The 17,295-nt window shown below is 51.6% G+C and overlaps 1 protein-coding gene across 1 annotated transcript; it reads left to right on the top strand.

The window, feature by feature from the left end:
• The first annotated feature begins 3,329 nt into the window (after positions 1-3,329).
• On the top strand, positions 3,330-5,605 carry FOXS1 (forkhead box S1). The gene has a single exon (XM_083618803.1). It carries the CDS (start codon positions 3,753-3,755, stop codon positions 5,322-5,324), a length of 1,572 nt encoding a protein of 523 aa, XP_083474929.1. The 5' UTR covers positions 3,330-3,752; the 3' UTR covers positions 5,325-5,605.
• The last annotated feature ends 11,690 nt before the right edge of the window (positions 5,606-17,295 follow it).

Below are 17,295 nucleotides of genomic sequence, written 5' to 3'. Positions count from 1 at the left end.
TTATTATTATTATTACTACTACTACTACTACTACTACTATTACTACAATTCTACTACTACTACTACTACTACTACTACTACTACTACTATTGCACCAGATTGTCAAGGGTCATTGTAAACAAACAGTAGATCATGGGTAGGCAAACTAAGGCCTGGGGGCCGGATCCGACCCAATCGCCTTCTAAATCCGGCCCGCAGACGGTCCGGGAACCAGCGTGTTTTTACATGAGTAGAATGTGTCCTTTTATTTAAAATTCATCTCTGGGTTATTTGTGGGGCCTGCCTGGCGTTTTTACATAAGCAGAATGTCTGCTTTTATTTAAAATGCATCTCTGGGTTATTTGCAGGGCATAGGAATTTGTTCATTCCCTTCCCCCAAAAAATATAGTCTGGCCCCCCGCAAGGTCTAAGGGACAGTGGACCGGCCCCCTGCTGAAAAAGTTTGTTGCAGTAGACTTTGGAGAAGATCTTTTCTTGCATTTGCCACTAGGGGGAAGCAGGATCCCATTGTACAAGACACCGCTGTTTTCATTCCCAGTTCTTACCTCAAGTTCTCAAGAGATTCCCAATTTAGTTTAAAAACAAAGTGATACACAGGAACCTCCCAGTGGGCTGAACCCTAGTTCAGAAGCAACATCTGGATATCCCTTCCATGTATGGTACATGTCAGACAAGCAGGATAGCAAGGGATTAAGAAGTTTAAATCCCTGGGTGCTTTTCTCCTAGTGGTGGTTCATGTGCAGGAGAGAGCAGAGAAGCATTTGTAATGCAGATGAGCAGCTTGGGCAAGGTCCAGGCCTTCTCAGGGATTGTCAGCTGCTGAAACTTACGCATGTGAACTTGTTGAAAACTCTTCTTTGAGGAACCTGCCCACTGTGGATTTAATAAGAGGTTTGTTCCAAGATATGTCTTGTGACTCTGAAAAAGCACTCAGCCAGGACTGTGAAGCTACAGGACTTCTAGTGCTCATAATGTGGATTTCTTAAACTTCCCATCTCAAAGGGATCCTGAATAAGAACTCTTGAAACCAGCTACCTCCTGAGCCTCTATATTGCTTTTTTTTTTGCTTATACTGTGCCTTCGCCAATATAGTTCTAATTGCATTTTATCTATGGTCATGAGTTCTTTCTACAAAAATTGTATGCAGTTATTGAAATAATTTGTACTTTGCACGTTTGCATGGTCTGTGCATGTTTCTCACTTTGATTCGGCGAACTTCATAGTTCTGCAAAGACCTAGCGAAAGATGAGAGAAGGTAGAAAACGATGAGGCAGGCGGCCACTAGGGGGCATGTTTGCTGTGCTGGGGGGTTCAGTACCTTAAAAGGGCATTTTTGAAGGGCTGTGTCTCATGTTGATTTTTTAAAATTATTTAGGGGGAAATAATAGTAATGTTAAAGTATTTTAAATTGCAATAATAATAATTTTTAAAAAGCTGTTCAATGTTCCTAAATGATGTTGGTGCAATTAATGTCACTTATTTATAAAGCACGACAGTTATGCTCTATAATGACAGCAAGGTCCCTCTGTGAAGGCAACATGTCAATCATCACCCAGCCCTAGCATTAGGCAATAGCAAGGATAAAGCTCTCATTTGCTGCTAGCCAGGATGGCTGGTTTGTGTCCTCACTGTTGGGGGCACTGTGCCTCTGAATAACAGCAGCTGGGCTCTTAACATTCTTATGGAGCAGTAGATTCTGGGGTGCCATTGGAAAGGCCGCAAGTGGTCAGTTAATTCAGGCTGCAATCCTGTTGTTGTTGTTTAGTCATTTAGTTAGTCACGTCCGCCTCTTCATGACCCCCTGGACCAGAGCACGCCAGGCCCTCCTGTCTTCCACTGCCTCCCGCAGTTTGGTCAAACTCATGCTGGTAGCTTCGAGAACACTGTCCCACCATCTCGTCCTCTGTCGTCCCCTTCTCCTTGTGCCCTCTTTTTCCCAACATCAGGGTCTTTTCCAGGGAGTCTTCTCTTCTCATGAGGTGGCCAAAATCTTGGAGCCTAAACTTCAGGATCTGTCCTTCCAGTGAGCACTCAGGGCTGATTTCCTTCAGAATGGAGAGGTTTGATCTTCTTGCAGTCCATGGCACTCTCAAGAGTCTCCTCCAGCACCAGAATTCAAAAGCATCCATTCTTCGGCAATCAGCCTTCTTAATGGTCCAGCTCTCACTTCCATACATCACTACTGGGAAAACCATAGCTTTAACTAGACGGACTTTTGTTGGCAAGGTGATGTCTCTGCTTTTTAAGATGCTGTCTAGGTTTGTTCAGTCTGCAATCCTAGAGACTTATTATCAGGGGTGCCAACTTGAATAAAATATTTGGGGGGAACAGGTAAGCCTCACCCCGCATAATTGATCACAAGACATGGCACACACAACCCAATTACATGGCAATGCCCATCAACTTGGGTGAAGCTCAGCACCCTCAAATATTTTGGGGGGGGCAAAGGGACCTCAACTGCTAGGAGTTAGCTCCAATGGTGATGATTTATTACTTGTACCCCACTCATGTGACTGAGTTGCCCATCCACTCTGAGCAGCTTCCAGCAGAATATAAAACAACACAGTGATGGAACTGTCAAAAGGCCCTCGGAGCTGGACCTCAGCGTCCAGGCTGAACGATGGGGGTGGAGACGCTCCTTCAGGACCGAGGCCGTTTAGGGCTTTCAAGGTCAGCACCAACTCTTTGAATTGCACTCAGAAATGCGCTGGGAGCCAATGCAGGTCTTTCAGGACTAGTGTTGTGTGGTCTCAGCGGCCGCTCCCAGTCACCAGTCTTGCTGCCGCATTCTGGGTTAGCTGTAGTTCCTGGTTCACCTTCAAAGGTAGCCCCACGTAGAGCGCATTGCAGTAGTCCAAGCAGGAGATAACCAGAGCATACACCACTCTGGCTAGACAGGTGTGCAGGCAGTGAGGGTCTCAGTCGAGAGTAAGACCCGCTGACCTCAGCGGGACTTCTAGGCAAACCTACATAGGAGGAATCAAGCCCAAGAGCCCTCTCTCCTCCTGCAGTTTCCAGAAACTGGTTTTCAGAAGCATTGCTGCCTCCCAGCTGCAGGCAGAAGAAGAGAAGAGCTTGGATTTGATGTCCCGCTTTATCACTACCCTAAGGAGTCTCAAAGCGGCTAACATTCTCCTTTTCCTTCCTCCCCCACAACAAACACCCTGTTGAGAGGCTGAGAGACTTCAGAGAAGTGTGGCTAGCACAAGGTCACCCAGCAGCTGCATGTGGAGGAGCAGGGAATCGAACCCGGTTCACCAGATTATGAGTCCACTGCTCTTCACCACCACACCACACTGGCGTTGGGTTGTAGCTATCGATAGCTTGTCTCATCCGCTTTCCAAGTTGGTGGCCATCTCTGCCTCTTGTGGCAGGGAGTTCCATAGTTTATGTGCTGCATGGAGAATAATTCCTTCCTTTCATCCGTCTTGAATCTTCCAGCACTTAGCTTCACAGAATGCCCACAAAGTTCTAATTGTCAGGAGAGAGGAAGCGCAGCAATTACCCGTCCAGGCCCAGATGTAGCTGTTGCTGACACCAAACATTTCTGGGGTAGCGCCGATCTCGCCCTGCCTCCTTGTCCTGGGCTGCCGCCTTCTATTTTATAAACTCTCCTTGGACTAATGAAACAACCCAAAACAACCTAGCTGCAGCTTCCAGGCTGCCTTCACCACCTCCATCCTGGGCTTGCCTCCGCCAGCTGCGTCTGGGAACGGCTTTGAGGTGGCATTTCCTCTTGCGCGGAGGCAGTGATGCTCAGAGACTGGCCTGCTTGTGAAGGAGCAGGAGCTGCTCTCGGCCCCTCCTCTGGGTCCCTGTGGGCAGGAGGTGGAGCCGCTCTGCTCTGCTTTTCCAGGCGGGAGAGAGGCTGGACCGCAGCAGAGTTTCAAACCAAGTCAGTAGGACAGGAGTCTCCCCAGGACTCGCGGCTGCTTGGAGGAGAGAGAGTGGAGATGCAGCTGGAATATCTCCATCCGGCTGCTGCTTCCCGGTCCAGCCTGCCTCCCTTATGCGAGGCTGGAGGAGGAGAAGGCAGCCAGCTGGCCATGGGCTTTGGCAGGTACGCAGCCCCAGAGCCGTTCCAGGGGTCCCGTTCACCGCTGGCCCCCGAAGGGACCAAGCCACCGTACAGCTACATTGCCCTCATTACCATGGCCATCCAGAGCACCCCGGAGAAGAGGATCACTCTCAGTGGCATCTACCGCTACATCACGGCGCGTTTCGGCTACTACCGGGAGAACAAGCAGGGCTGGCAGAACAGCATCCGCCACAACTTGTCTCTCAACGAGTGCTTCGTCAAGGTGCCGCGGGACGACAAGAAGCCCGGCAAGGGCAACTTCTGGACCCTGGACCCCGACTGCCACAACATGTTCGAGAACGGCAGCTTCCTGCGGCGGAGACGCCGCTTCACCCGCAAGAGGGGCGCCGAGGGCCACAGGAAGCCGCTGGCCAAATGCCCGCTGTTTGTGGAGAAAGCCATCAAAGTAGAAAGTGGTTCCGGTTCTTCCTCAGCTGCTGTGGGCCTGCTCCAGGGTTCCTGCCAAGAGAAAACGCTGCCCTTAGAGGTGCCCGTCGTTGGAGGCCGAAGCCCCGGTGACCCGGCCCTTCCTTGCCAGGAGCACCTGGGCTCCGGAGGCCTGGCCTGCGCCAAGAGCTACCCACCGAGGCAGCCGTGCCTTGCTCCGCCACAGCCGGCGCCCAAACTTCACCCGTACGACCGACAGGCCTGCTACCAAGCCCTGCTGGACTGCTCCCAGGCGAAGGAGCCAGCCCTGGAGGGCATGCAAGCCAGCCCTCTTGGCCAAGCGGGCGACAGGATGGCCCAGGCACCCGCAGAGGCTAAGGAGCCCCTTCAGGGCAGCCCCAAACCACCTCTGGGGCCTCCCAAGAGTGGGCAGGATGGGAAGGTTTTCGGGCAGCTGGCCCCAACTTTCCTGGGCCCTACCAAGGGTGCCCAGGCCTGCAGCCGCCAGCCGTCGCCTTTGGAAGGCGAGGCCTATGCCAAGCCTGCTGTCTTGCCCGTCTTCGGCTCCCTGGGCTACTCGGGAGCCGATTCTCTGAGCGGGAACTACCAGTGCCGCCTGCAGGCCCTGAACTTCTGCGTCAACGAGCATGGTGGCTGCAGCACAGCTTTGGAACACCTTTTGACAGCCACCGTGGCCACTGGGTCCTCGGCCGCCAGCCAGCCAGCCTCCTTTATGCCACTTCAAGGAGAGCAGGAAGCCTGGGGTGGGGGGCCCTTCTCCCTCCAAGGGGGCAGCGGGTACCAGCTAGGACTCCCCCACTGTCTCTACAGGACCCCTGGGATGTTCTTCTTTGAGTGATGGAGGGGTGCTGGGGCCATGTTTTGGGACCAGAAAGCACTCGCATCCTCCCGCCGGGAGACCAGGGCTCGACCCCCCATGTAAGTTATTGACTTTTGGCTGGCAGAGCGAAGAAGGGACTCTAAAATAGCAGAGCCCTCCAGCTTCCGACTGGCAATGCTTTCGTCCCGTCTGGATAAAAACAGCAACGGCAGCTCCCAGCCGGCGGATGGAACCTGTGCTGTTTTTTAAGAAGGAAAAATTGGTTAGCGGAATAAATGCACTCCCCACTTCTTGATGCAGATTCACTTTCTCTGTTGGCCGGGGTGGGAACTGGGCAAAGGGGAGGGGGCAGGGGTCGGGACACATCTGGGCATGTGGTTTGTGGCAGGACGGGGCTGGGCTGGGAGGCTTCAGAAGTGGGTTTTTTCCAGGGCATGAACGGTGTTTGCAAAACATCCTCTGAGTTCGCCTTGATTAACCACGTTGCATTCTGGTCTGCAGCTCGCTAAGCAAGCAGATGTGCTCAGCGTGGGAGTGGCCCAAGGTCTCTGCACCCAGAGGGGTCTGCTGGGGGGGTCCTTTTGACCCAGATGTGGTTGCCAGGTGGCCAGAATTTTGCCCTTGACCCAAGGAAAAAGTAAAACCAGGGCTTGTGGAAGATGTTAGGTGGTTTCATGTTGTTTTCCTCCTTTCTGTGAGTTTTATTTTAAAGATGGAACCCTTAAGAAGCCTACCCTCTGCACATGCACATAGGTAGCCTTGCCTTGTGGCAACTTATTTAACAAGAATGTCCCATGTCATTGGGGAAAAGCCACTCTGCACATTTATTTATTGCAGTTAAAGGTAAGGGTATCCCAGACCGTTAGGTCCAGTTGCAGACGACTCTGGGGTTGCACGCTCATCTCGCTCTATGGGCCAAGGGAGCCGGCGTTTGTCCACAGACAGCTTTCTGGGTCATGTGGCCAGCAGGATTAAACAACTTCTGGTGCAACGGGACACCGTGACGGAGGCCAGAGTGCATGGAAATGCCGTTTCCATTCCCACTACAGTGGTACCTATTTATCTACTTGTGCTGGTGTGCTTTCAAACTGCTAGGTTGGCAGGAGCAGGGACCGAGCAACTGGAGCTCACCCCGTTGCAGGGATTTGAACTGCCGACCTTCTGATCGGTAAGCCCTAGGCTCTGTGGTTTAGACCACAGCGTCACCCTACAGCTACAATTTATTGCAGTTACATCCCAGCTAATCCCTCCTTTCCTCCAAGGAGCTCAGGGTGGCAGGGTCCCCCCCCACCTTTAACTCACAACAACCCTGCGAGGTAGGTTAGCATAAAAAAGGCCAGCTGGTCCAAGATCACACCCGTGTGACAAATTCAGGGTTGAACCTGCTCTTTTCCACGCCTGTTTCGACAGTTTAACAATTATATGACTACGGTAGCTGGCAGAAGAACTCTGTCTCCTTATCTGCCTTGGGGGGGGGAATAGTTTTTCTTTGCAATATGCCTCATGGGGTTTCTAAAAAGCGCTTTTCTCGAAGGAAAGCACTCTGTATATGCTTTAAATCACCAGAGGATCCAGAATGCTGGAAAGACAATTATGCAACCTTTTACACACCCTTGGCTGACTCCTTATTGCACTTTCTCTTGGGTCCACCGCTCTGTGTGTGGTGAGGGCAGAGCAGCCCCTTGGGATAGGTTGGTATTTGGGCCAGTGGCCAGCAACTACTACCCCCCCCCCAAAAAAAGGGCTCCCAGTTTGATCTGCCAACTCTCCAGACTGAAGGAGTTTTAGAGCTGTATGCTGTGTTGGTATTTTTAAGCAATAGAGAAGGACGTCTCTGCGAAAAAGCAACAACCCACACATCTGGATTCTGCCCCCTTTTATTTAGCATTTTAGCAGGTGTATCCCTGGTCCAGTGCAAATATCTAAGGTGCTCCCAGATGACTTGTTTAACTGAGCATTCAACCAGTTTTGTTTGCAGGGAGTTTAGACGATATTGGATTCATTCCTTCTGGGGAGTTTAGATGCTTTCCCTGTCACTTCCCTTACTGCAAAGGGCACATCCAGACCGTGCCCTTTCTAGTGGGATTCTGTCCTATCCTGGCTGCACAATTAGTGGATCTGGAGCTCTTCCCTAACGAATGCGATTCCCCAAAAGACTGAGCTTTTTGCAATGAAGAGCGCAATGGGAAAATGGGAGTAAACAGTGTGAGGCTGACTTTTGCCTTGAAGCAAAGTTGTGCAGCGCTCAACAAGGGGAAAGGTTTCAGGGCTGCAGCATTCTCTCCTCTGGCCCTGATCCCTCACTTTCCAGACACTGACAGGACATGGCAATTTCATGGCTTATACCTGTGCCAGGGGGAAAGGTTGCCTTCTTAATGTCTGAGGTTCAAGCTCCTATGGTGGGGCTGAAAAGTCCCACAAAAAGTGCCCCAAATTGAGTGAGTGTCTCAGAAGATGCTGCATTTTTGGTCCTGTCGCCCATCTTGACTGCCAGATGTTCGGAGCAAAAGGCAGGAAGCGAAATTGGCCCCCTAATTTCCTGGGGCTGTTTGTTCAGCGGTATCAGATGGGCCTCGGCCATCCTGATTGAGCCCATCCATCGCCTGGGTGAAAAGAAGCCTTTGTTTGACAGAGCTCCTTGGAAGAAAAGACTCGGAATTGCAACCTTCAGGAATGCAAAAGCCCACCCAGCCTCAGAGCAGGCAGAATGGGACGCTCCGTGGTTCACTGTCTCACGATGTCCATGACAAGTGTGCATGGATGCTGCCTTGAGCCCAGGCGAGGCCTGTGTTCAAATCCTGACTCAGCTGCAAAGCTTGCAGGGGAGACATGGGCCAGCCACACTTGAGCCAGCTTCTCAAGAAGGGGGGGGTGTCAGTTTCCCAGGGCTATATGCGCTGAAAGGGTTTCTGTACATCGAGAAGAGCCAGGTCTTACTGCCCCTTTTGGGAATCCTAAAACAGAATCAGAGAGGTCGCTGTCATTCCTGCATTGCACGGGGCTAGACTCGATTGGGTCCCTTCCATCTCCATAATTCTGTGCTTCTAAGGTGCTCTGGATGTCATCCCCTCCAACATCCATGACCAATGTGTGTCCAGCTTCTGCCTAAATATCTCCAGGCCCTTCCCACTGCTGGTGGTCACCTGTTCCCCAAAAAGCAGCTTGTGAGTTAGGAAGCTTTTCCTCCTCATGTATATCTTTCTTCTCCTTCCATGCCATTCCCATGTGTGGTTCTAGTCCTTCCCATTTCCTGCAGGACAGAACTTCAGTTATATGGAAACTGCCGTCCTAATAGGTCTCTATCTCTATCTCTCGCTTGGTCTACTGCAATGCGCTCTATGTGTGGCTGGCTACCTTTGAAGGTGACCCGGAAACTACAAATTATCCAGAATGCTGCAGCTAGACTGGTGACAGGGAGCGGCTGCCGAGACCACATAACACCGGTCTTGAAAGACCTACATTGGCTCCCAGTACGTTTCCAAGCTCAATTCAAAGTGTTGGTGCTGACCTTTAAAGCACTAAATGGCCTCGGTCCAGTATACCTGAAGGAGCGTCTCCACCCCCATCGTTCTGCCCGGACGCTGAGGTCCAGCGCCGAGGGCCTTCTGGCGGTTTCCTCGCTGCGAGATGCCAAGTTACAGGGAATCAGGCAGAGGGCTTTCTCAGTAGTGGCGCCTGCCCTGTGGAACGCCCTCCCACCAGATGTCAAAGAGAAAAACAACTACCAGACTTTTAGAAGACATCTAAAGGCAGCCCTGTTTAGGGAAGCTTTTAATATTTAATAGGTTATTGTATTTTAATATTCTGTTGGAAGCCGCCCAGAGTGGCTGGGGAAGCCCAGCCAGATGGGCGGGGTATAAATTATTATTATTATTATTATTATTATTATTATTATTATTATTATCATCATCATCATCATCTCACCCTCTCTCAAAACGCTCCAGCTGATCGGTCTCTCTCTTCTTTAATTAACAGTTTATTTCAAGGTCTGCGTCCACAGGTACACAGGCTCTTTCTACACTCTTTGGGTATAGCCTGTGAACACCCCAAAATAAAAGCCCTTACAGACCTCCCTGCTCAACGCAAGGCAGGTCAGAGATGGAATCCGTGGGGTGGTGGGCATGGGGACATGGGGGCGATAGGCTTGCATGGATGGCCCATGCCTTAGGAACCTAAGAAGAGCCTGCTGGGTCAGGCCAATCACTGATCACCGATCTAGTCCAGCACCCTGTTCTCACAGTGACCTACAAAATGTTCAGGGGAAACCCGCAATCAGGATTCGAACCCAAGAGCAACTCTCCCCTCCTGTGATTTCCAGAAACTGGCATTCAGAAGCATTGCTTTCTCCAACTGGGGAGGCAGAACAGAGCCGTTCTGGCTAATAATAATAATAATAATAATAATAATAATAATAATAATAATTTCCCCAGCCACCTCTGGGCAGTTTCCAACCGAATATTAAAAACAATACAGCATCAGACATTGAAAAATTCCCTAAACAGGGCAGCCTTCAGTTGTCTTTTAAAAGTAAAATACTTGTTTATTGCCTTGACATCTGGTGGGAGGGCGTTCCACAGGGCGGGTGCCACCAGCGAGAAGGCCCTCTGCCTGGTTCCCTATAACCTCGCAGTGAGGGAACTGCCAGAAGGCCCTCGGAGCTAGACCTCAGTGTCCAGGCTGAACGATGAGGGTGGAGACGCTCCTTCAGGTATTTTCGAATATTGTGCAGCTCCTTGACATCTGACGGGAGGCGGGTGCCGACACCAAGAAGGCCCTCTGCCTGGTTCCCTGTAACCTCACTTCTCACAGCGAGGAAACCGCCAGAAGGCCCTCGGCGCTGGAGCTCATTGTCTGGGCTGGATCAACAGACCTCTCCTTCTGCATGAATTTGTCTTTTGAAAACCATCCAGGTTGGTGGCTGTCACTGCCTCCTGTGCGAATGAAGGATCATCCAGACTTCCTTTTGCTCTGTGCTTTCCAGGCACAGGGCTGCACTTTAATGCGCTGTGTCTGAGTGTGTCCTTGTGGGGGTGTGTGGCCCTTTTCCCCAGGAAAACCCACGTTTCACAGCTGAATCGGAACAAATGTCAAATCCACAGAAAACCCACTTGCCATTTGCAGGTTTTCCCCAGGGGTAGCGCCTGGATAGGGACGCGGGTAGCGCTGTTGGTTAAACCACAGAGCCTAGGACTTGCTGATCAGAAGGTCAGCGGTTCGAATCCCTGCGACGGGGGGAGCTCCCGTTGCTCGGTCCCTGCTCCTGCCCACCTAGCAGTTTGAACGCACGTCAAAGTGCAAGTAGATAAATAGGTACCACTTCGGCGGGAAGGTAAACGGCGTTTCCATGCGCTGCTCTGGTTCGCCAGAAGCGGCTTAGTCATGCTGGCCACATGGCCCGGAAGCTGTACGCAGGCTCCCTCGGCCAGTAAAGTGAGATGAGCGCTGCAACCCCAGAGTCGGCCACGACTGGACCTAATGGTCAGGGGTCCCTTTACCTTTACCTTTACCTTATCTTACCTGGACAAAGCAATAACAAAATGCTCAGAGCTGGAACTTTACAGCCCAGACCTGTACCTAGAAATGCAGCCCCAAAGGAAGTCTGGAGAAGCCTTGAGTTCCCTGGTTTGCTGTGTGAACAATAATTTCTTTTAACTGTCCCAAATCTCCACACATCCTAGAAGTGTTGTGAGAGAGGAAGAGAAACCTATCTCCGTCCACTTTTTCAAAGCCAGCCATCATTCTATGCATCTTTGGCGATCCCTCGTAGCTGAGTAAGATTGTCTTCCGTGAACACGATCTTAGCAGTGAGTCTGTAAGTGACTGTGGAGGTCAATTCTGGACCCATACGTCCTTCCGCAGTGGGGACATAGGTTTCCGGATGGGAGTTGATCACGGTGAGGGTTTGCCAAATGTGCCTTCCTCTTAGCACGTTTCTCCCTTTCATCCTGAGTTCGAGTGTCTTCAAAACCCATGACACCTTTGGTAAAGGCTGTCCTTCAATTGGAGCACTCGCAGGCCAGTGTTTCCCAGTTGTCGGTGTGTAAACTACTTTTTTAAAAAAGATTTGCCTTGAGACAGTCTTTGAACCTCGAAGCAAACCATCATTCTATTTATTTCTATCATTTCTTACTCACCTTTTCACTAAACTAGAACACCCCAAAGGCTGTAACCTTTACCTCTAAGGGAGCTGCTCCAATCCCCTTGATCATTTTGGCTGCTTTCCATCCACGGCTACAGCATTTGGCCACAGGCAGATACCTGAACATAACTGTCTGCATCAACCAGGTTGATCTGGAATTCACCCTCCCCTCCTGTGGTTTCCAGTTCCAGCAACTGGAGTTTAGGAGCATAGATACTGTGGCCAGTAGCCATCGATAGCCCTCTCTTCCCTGAATTTGTCCAGTCCTCTTCCCACAGTCTTCCTGGATGGATGGCAGCTAACAGATTGAGGTTGAATCCTGACAAGACAGAAGTACTGTTCTTGGGGGGCAGGGGGTGGGCAGGTGTGGAGGACTCCCTGGTCCTGAATGGGATAACTGTGCCCCTGAAGGACAAGGTGCGCAGCCTGGGAGTCATTTTGGACTCACAGCTGTCCATGGAGGTGCAGGTCAATTCTGTGTCCAGGGCAGCTGTCTACCAGCCCCATCTGGTACGCATGATGAGACCCTACCTGCCCACAGACTGCCTCACCAGAGTGGTGTATGCTCTGGTTATCTCTCACTTGGACTACTGCAATGCGCTCTACGTGGTGCTACCTTTGAAGGTGACCCAGAAACTGCAATTAATCCAGAATGCAGCAGCTAGACTGGTGACTGGGGGCGGCCGCCAGGACCACATAACACTGGTCCTGAGAGATCTGCATGGGCTCCCAATACGTTTCCAAGCACAATTCAAAGTGTTGGTGCTGATCTTTAAAGCCCTAAACGGCATTGGTCCTGTATACCTGAAGGAGCGTCTCCACTCCCATCATTCAGCCCGGACACTGAGGTCCAGCACCGAGGGCCTTCTGGCGGTTCCCTCATTGCGAGAAATGAGGTTACAGGGAACCAGACAGAGGGCCTTCTAGGTGGTGGCACCCGCCCTGTGGAACACCCTCCCTTCAGATGTGAAGGAAATAAGCAGCTATCTTATTTTTAAAAGACATCTGAAGGCAGCCCTGTTTAGGGAAGTTTTTAATATTTAATGCTGTATTGTTTTTAACACTCGATTGGGAGCTGCCCAGAGTGGCTGGGGAAACTCAGAAAGATGGGTGGCGTATAAATAATAGATTATTATTATATATATTATTATCCTGTTGGGTCTTGTGAGAACAGGGTGCTGGACTAGGTGGGCCTTTGGCCAGATCCAGCAAACAGGCTCTTCCTTACGTGTTTGTGACTCAGAATATCCTTGCATTTTTACTTCTGTCGTTTTGATTGCATTGCATTGCTTGACTCGCTTCATTCTTTAAAACAAAATTAAGCCCAAGCGTTTCAGTTTGCTCCCTCCCTCTCCATCTCCTCGCTCCTTCCCACACACTCCCCGCTGCCTGTCCCAGCACACATTTCTGGATCTGTCCTCAGACGAGCGAGGACCCGACTGCGGTCCAAGTTCTGGTGATATCAGTCCCTCTGACCCTCTCCCCTTCTTCTCCTCCACGCCTGAGCCGGCAGTGGAAAACAATATTTTGGGACATACATCATGCTGGCGTCTGAGAAGCCGTCTGTGCAGGGAACATTTGGCCTGGGCGCCCCTCCTTCGCACAGTCCCCAGGGGCGCTGGAGGAAGCCAGCCTGGATGAACTGTGCCCAGGGATGTCTGGTTCCCACAGACCCGGCCTGCGCCTCCACCGGCCTGAGGCTCCAGAACCGGGGCTGGGAACGCAGCTGCCGGCGGCCTCTCTGCTCCCAGGGAAGGGAACTGACGCTGCGTGAGATAGAAGGAACGCAATCCTGCCCCGGCTCTTTGGGGAGCAGGGCTGTGCTGGTAGGGGGGAAGGGGGAGCGGCAGAGAGGGACTCCAAGGTCCAGAAGGAGAGGCAAAGCCAGCTCTGAGGGAGGGACCCAAGTCCAGAACTCTGGGGGGAAGCCAGAGATGAGGGAGGGACCCTGGTCCAGAAGGGTGGGGGGAAGCCGGTGATGAGGGACAGACCCAAAGTTCCAGAAGGATGGGGGGAAGTCAGCTCTGAGGGAGGGACCTGAGTCCAGAACTCTGGGGGGAAGCCGGTGATGAGGGAGGGACCCTGGTCCAGAAGGGTGGGAGGAAGCCCACTCTGAGGGAGGGACCTGAGTCCAGAACCATGGGGGGAAGCCGGTGATGAGGGAGGGACCCTGGTCCAGAAGGGTGGGAGGAAGCCCGCTCTGAGGGAGGGACCTGAGTCCAGAACCATGGGGGGAAGCCGGTGATGAGGGAGGGACCTGGGTCCAGAAGGGTGGGGGGAAGCCAGTGATGAGGGATGGACCCAAAGTTCCAGAAGGATGGGGGGAAGCCAGCTCTGAGGGAGGGCCCTGGGTCCAGAAGGGTGGGAGGATGCCCGCTCTGAGGGAAGGACCTGAGTCCAGAACCATGGGGGGAAGCCGGTGATGAGGGAGGGACCCTGGTCCAGAAGCGTGGGGGGAAGCCTGCTCTGAGGGAGGGACCTGAGTCCAGAACTCTGGGGGGAAGCCAGTGATGAGGGAGGGATCCTGGTCCAGAAGGAGGGGCAAAGCCAGCTCTGAGGGAGGGACCTGGATCCAGAAGGGTGGGGGGAAGCCGGTGATGAGGGAGGGACCCTGGTCCAGAAGCGTGGGGGGAAGCCTGCTCTGAGGGAGGGACCTGAGTCCAGAAGGGTGGGAGGAAGCCTGCTCTGAGGGAGGGACCTGAGTCCAGAACTCTGGGGGGAAGCCAGTGATGAGGGAGGGATCCTGGTCCAGAAGGAGGGGCAAAGCCAGCTCTGAGGGAGGGACCTGGATCCAGAAGGGTGGGGGGAAGCCGGTGATGAGGGAGGGACCCTGGTCCAGAAGCGTGGGGGGAAGCCTGCTCTGAGGGAGGGACCTGAGTCCAGAACCATGGGGGGAAGCCGGTGATGAGGGAGGGACCCTGGTCCAGAAGGTTGGGGGGAAGTCAGCTCTTTCAAAAAGCGCTCCTGCAGCTCCGATGTAAAGCTCTTTGAAGCTGCACAGGCGATTACTTCTCAGCCACAACAGGCATCAGAGGTGAGCAAATGAAGGGACAGGGCCGGCCCACCCATGAGGCAAGTTGAGACAACAGCCTCGGGCGGAAGGTTCCATAGGGGCAGGCGATCCTGACGGAGATCTCTCTTTTTGCTTGTTCCTGGTGGAGATCTTCACTCGCCCCTTTTCGCCTGGCAAGGTGGTGGAGGGAAAGCATTTTGTGGTTCACCTGAGGTGCCCAAAGGTCTTGGGCCGGCCCTGCCAAGAGACGTGAACGACCTGGGCTGCTGCTGGTCAGAGACAGAGGCACATGACCCATGGCCTGGGGAGTCAGGTGACACCAGGGGGCTAATCAGGTGCCATTGGCTGATATATATATATATATATATATATATATATATATATATATATAAAGACTGCGAAGTCAACTGCCTTTCTTGATTCTGTGTAACTCATCTCCAAGGAAGACTCTGGCTGAGTTTTCTTCACCCTAAACCCCAGGACACTGGACCACCAGTCTGGGTGTCACCCAAGCCCCTTCGCCACTCCCAAGTTCCCGGGTTGAACTTGCATTTTATATTGTTTTAAATATGCTAGTGTTTATCGACTTTTAAACTGTTATCTTTGTATATGTTTTTAGCTTGTGTCTCTTCAATTTGCACATGCCATTTTGGGAAGAAAGTGGGATATTAATAATAATAATAATAATATATTTATACCCCGCCCAATTGCTTTGGAGTATAGAGGGAGAATGCAGTGAGAATGCTTTTTAAACACTTGCTTTCTCAAACACACACTTTGCCCCAAAATACAATTTAGTTATCTATTTAATTGCATTTATAGCTCATCTTTTTCCTCCAAGTTGTTCAAGGCAGCATACGTAAATCTCCTCCTCCTCATTTATTCCCCACAACCACCCTGCAAAGTAGGCCAAGCAGAGAGGCAATGACTGGCCCAAGGTCATCCCGTAAGCTTCATGACTGAGTATGGATTCGAACCTTGGACTGCTAGGTCCTAGTCCTCATTAAACCCCCACAACTACCCTGTGATGTAGATTTAGGCTGAGAGGCAGTGATAGGCCCAGGGTCACTCCGTGAGCTTCATAGCTGAGTGGGGATTCGAACCCTGCTCTCTCCCATGTCCTAGCCTGACACTCTAACCACTGTCCCACACTGTCTCTCAGAGCACAGGGGCAGGAAAGCAGCACGTGCTCCTATGAGGCTGTGAGTCCACTTCCCACCAGGAGAGGGGAAAGGAGAGAGAAAGCCTCCAGACTGCCAGGGAGTCACATACCAGAGCCTTAGGTTTGTGCATTTAAAGTGGATTAAAGCATTCTGCCTCCTTAGTACAACTGTAAAAAATAAGAAAGAAAGAACCCAGATTTTTCGTGGTTTGGGAAGCGACAAGGAAATGTGTTGGAAAGTGTGGAGTGAAGGAATGACTAATGGGAGGTTGTGTAAATATCCCGCAAGCAAGTCAGGATGAAAGCAGGGAGAATGCTCATTGTTGTACAACCCGCCCACAAACAAATCACAACTACTGTTCAGTAAATGCCAGATATAATCTAACCTCTGTGTAGGCTTTGCACAAGCAAATCAGGGTGAATGCTCAATAAGCAGTTTACTGGATGAGTCCTCAATTTGCTTTGCCCTCTGTCTGTTCCCAACCGCAGATTTCTCTCTCTCACACACAAACCTATGATGGGTTTCTCATTCACACACAAATTCCCAGATGTTTTGCTGGTCCTAACCTTTACTCCCCCATCGGGGCCTATTATGCTACCAAAAGAGCTTTGAGCACAGTGGAATAGGTTTGATTCTCAGCGGACTTCCAGCGCAGAGAGCAGGTCTCCTTTCCCAAAGGGGCTCCTCCTTGCCTTTTTCCAAAATAAGTGAGCGGATGTCATTAGTTCATATAAGGAAAAGGTTGCATGGAAGAACGGTTGCAATATAAATTCCACCCTATCCTGATGTGGACATCCTGGGGTTCGTTGACAAGGATCCTACAAGGAGGTGCAGATGTGGAGACTGTACACAAACAAACAAACAAACAAATGCACCCACCCGCACACCCTGGCATGATGGATGGCCGCCTGTCAGGGATTCTTGAGCAGTGATTCCTGCATTCCAGGGGGTTAGACTATGTGACTTGTGAGATTCCTTCCAGCTCTACAATTCTATGATTCTATGACCACCAGACTTTCACCAACTGTGTACCAGCTCCATCTGGTACACAGGCTGAGACCCTCCCTGCCTGCAGACTGTCTGGCCAGAGTGGTGTATGCTCTAGTTATCTCCTGCTTGGACTACTGCAATGCGCTCTACGCGGGGCTACCTTTGAAGGTGACTTGGAAACTGCAATTAATCCAGAATGCGGCAGCTAGACTGGTGACTGGGAGCAGCCGCCAAGACCACATAACACCGGTTTTGAAAGATCTTCATTGGCTCCCAGTACGTTTCCGAGCACAATTCAAAGTGTTGGTGCTGACCTTTAAAGCCCTAAACGGCCTCGGTCCAGTAGACCTGAAGGAGCGTCTCCACGCCCATCATCCAGCCCGGACACTGAGGTCCAGCTCCAAAGGCCTTCTGGCGGTTCCCTCACTGCGAGAAATGAGGTTACAGGGAACCAGGCAGAGGGCCTTCTTGGTAGTGGCGCCTGCCCTGTGGAACGCCCTCCCAGCAGATGTCAAGGCAATAAACAACTATTTTAGTTTTAGAAGACAACTGAAGAAGTCATTCCTTCCACTGACAAGCTTAAACATGTGCAGAGGAGGGCAACCAAGATGACCAAGGGTCTGGAAACCAAGTCTGATGAGAGATGGTTGAAGGAGATGGGTATGGTTAGCCTAGGAAAGAGGA

The sequence above is a fragment of the Podarcis filfolensis genome (assembly GCF_964270895.1).
Source record: "Podarcis filfolensis genome assembly, chromosome: 6".
Lineage (NCBI taxonomy): Eukaryota > Metazoa > Chordata > Lepidosauria > Squamata > Lacertidae > Podarcis > Podarcis filfolensis.
Note: the sequence above shows the minus strand (reverse complement) of the source record. Positions and strands in the feature narration are given on the sequence as shown.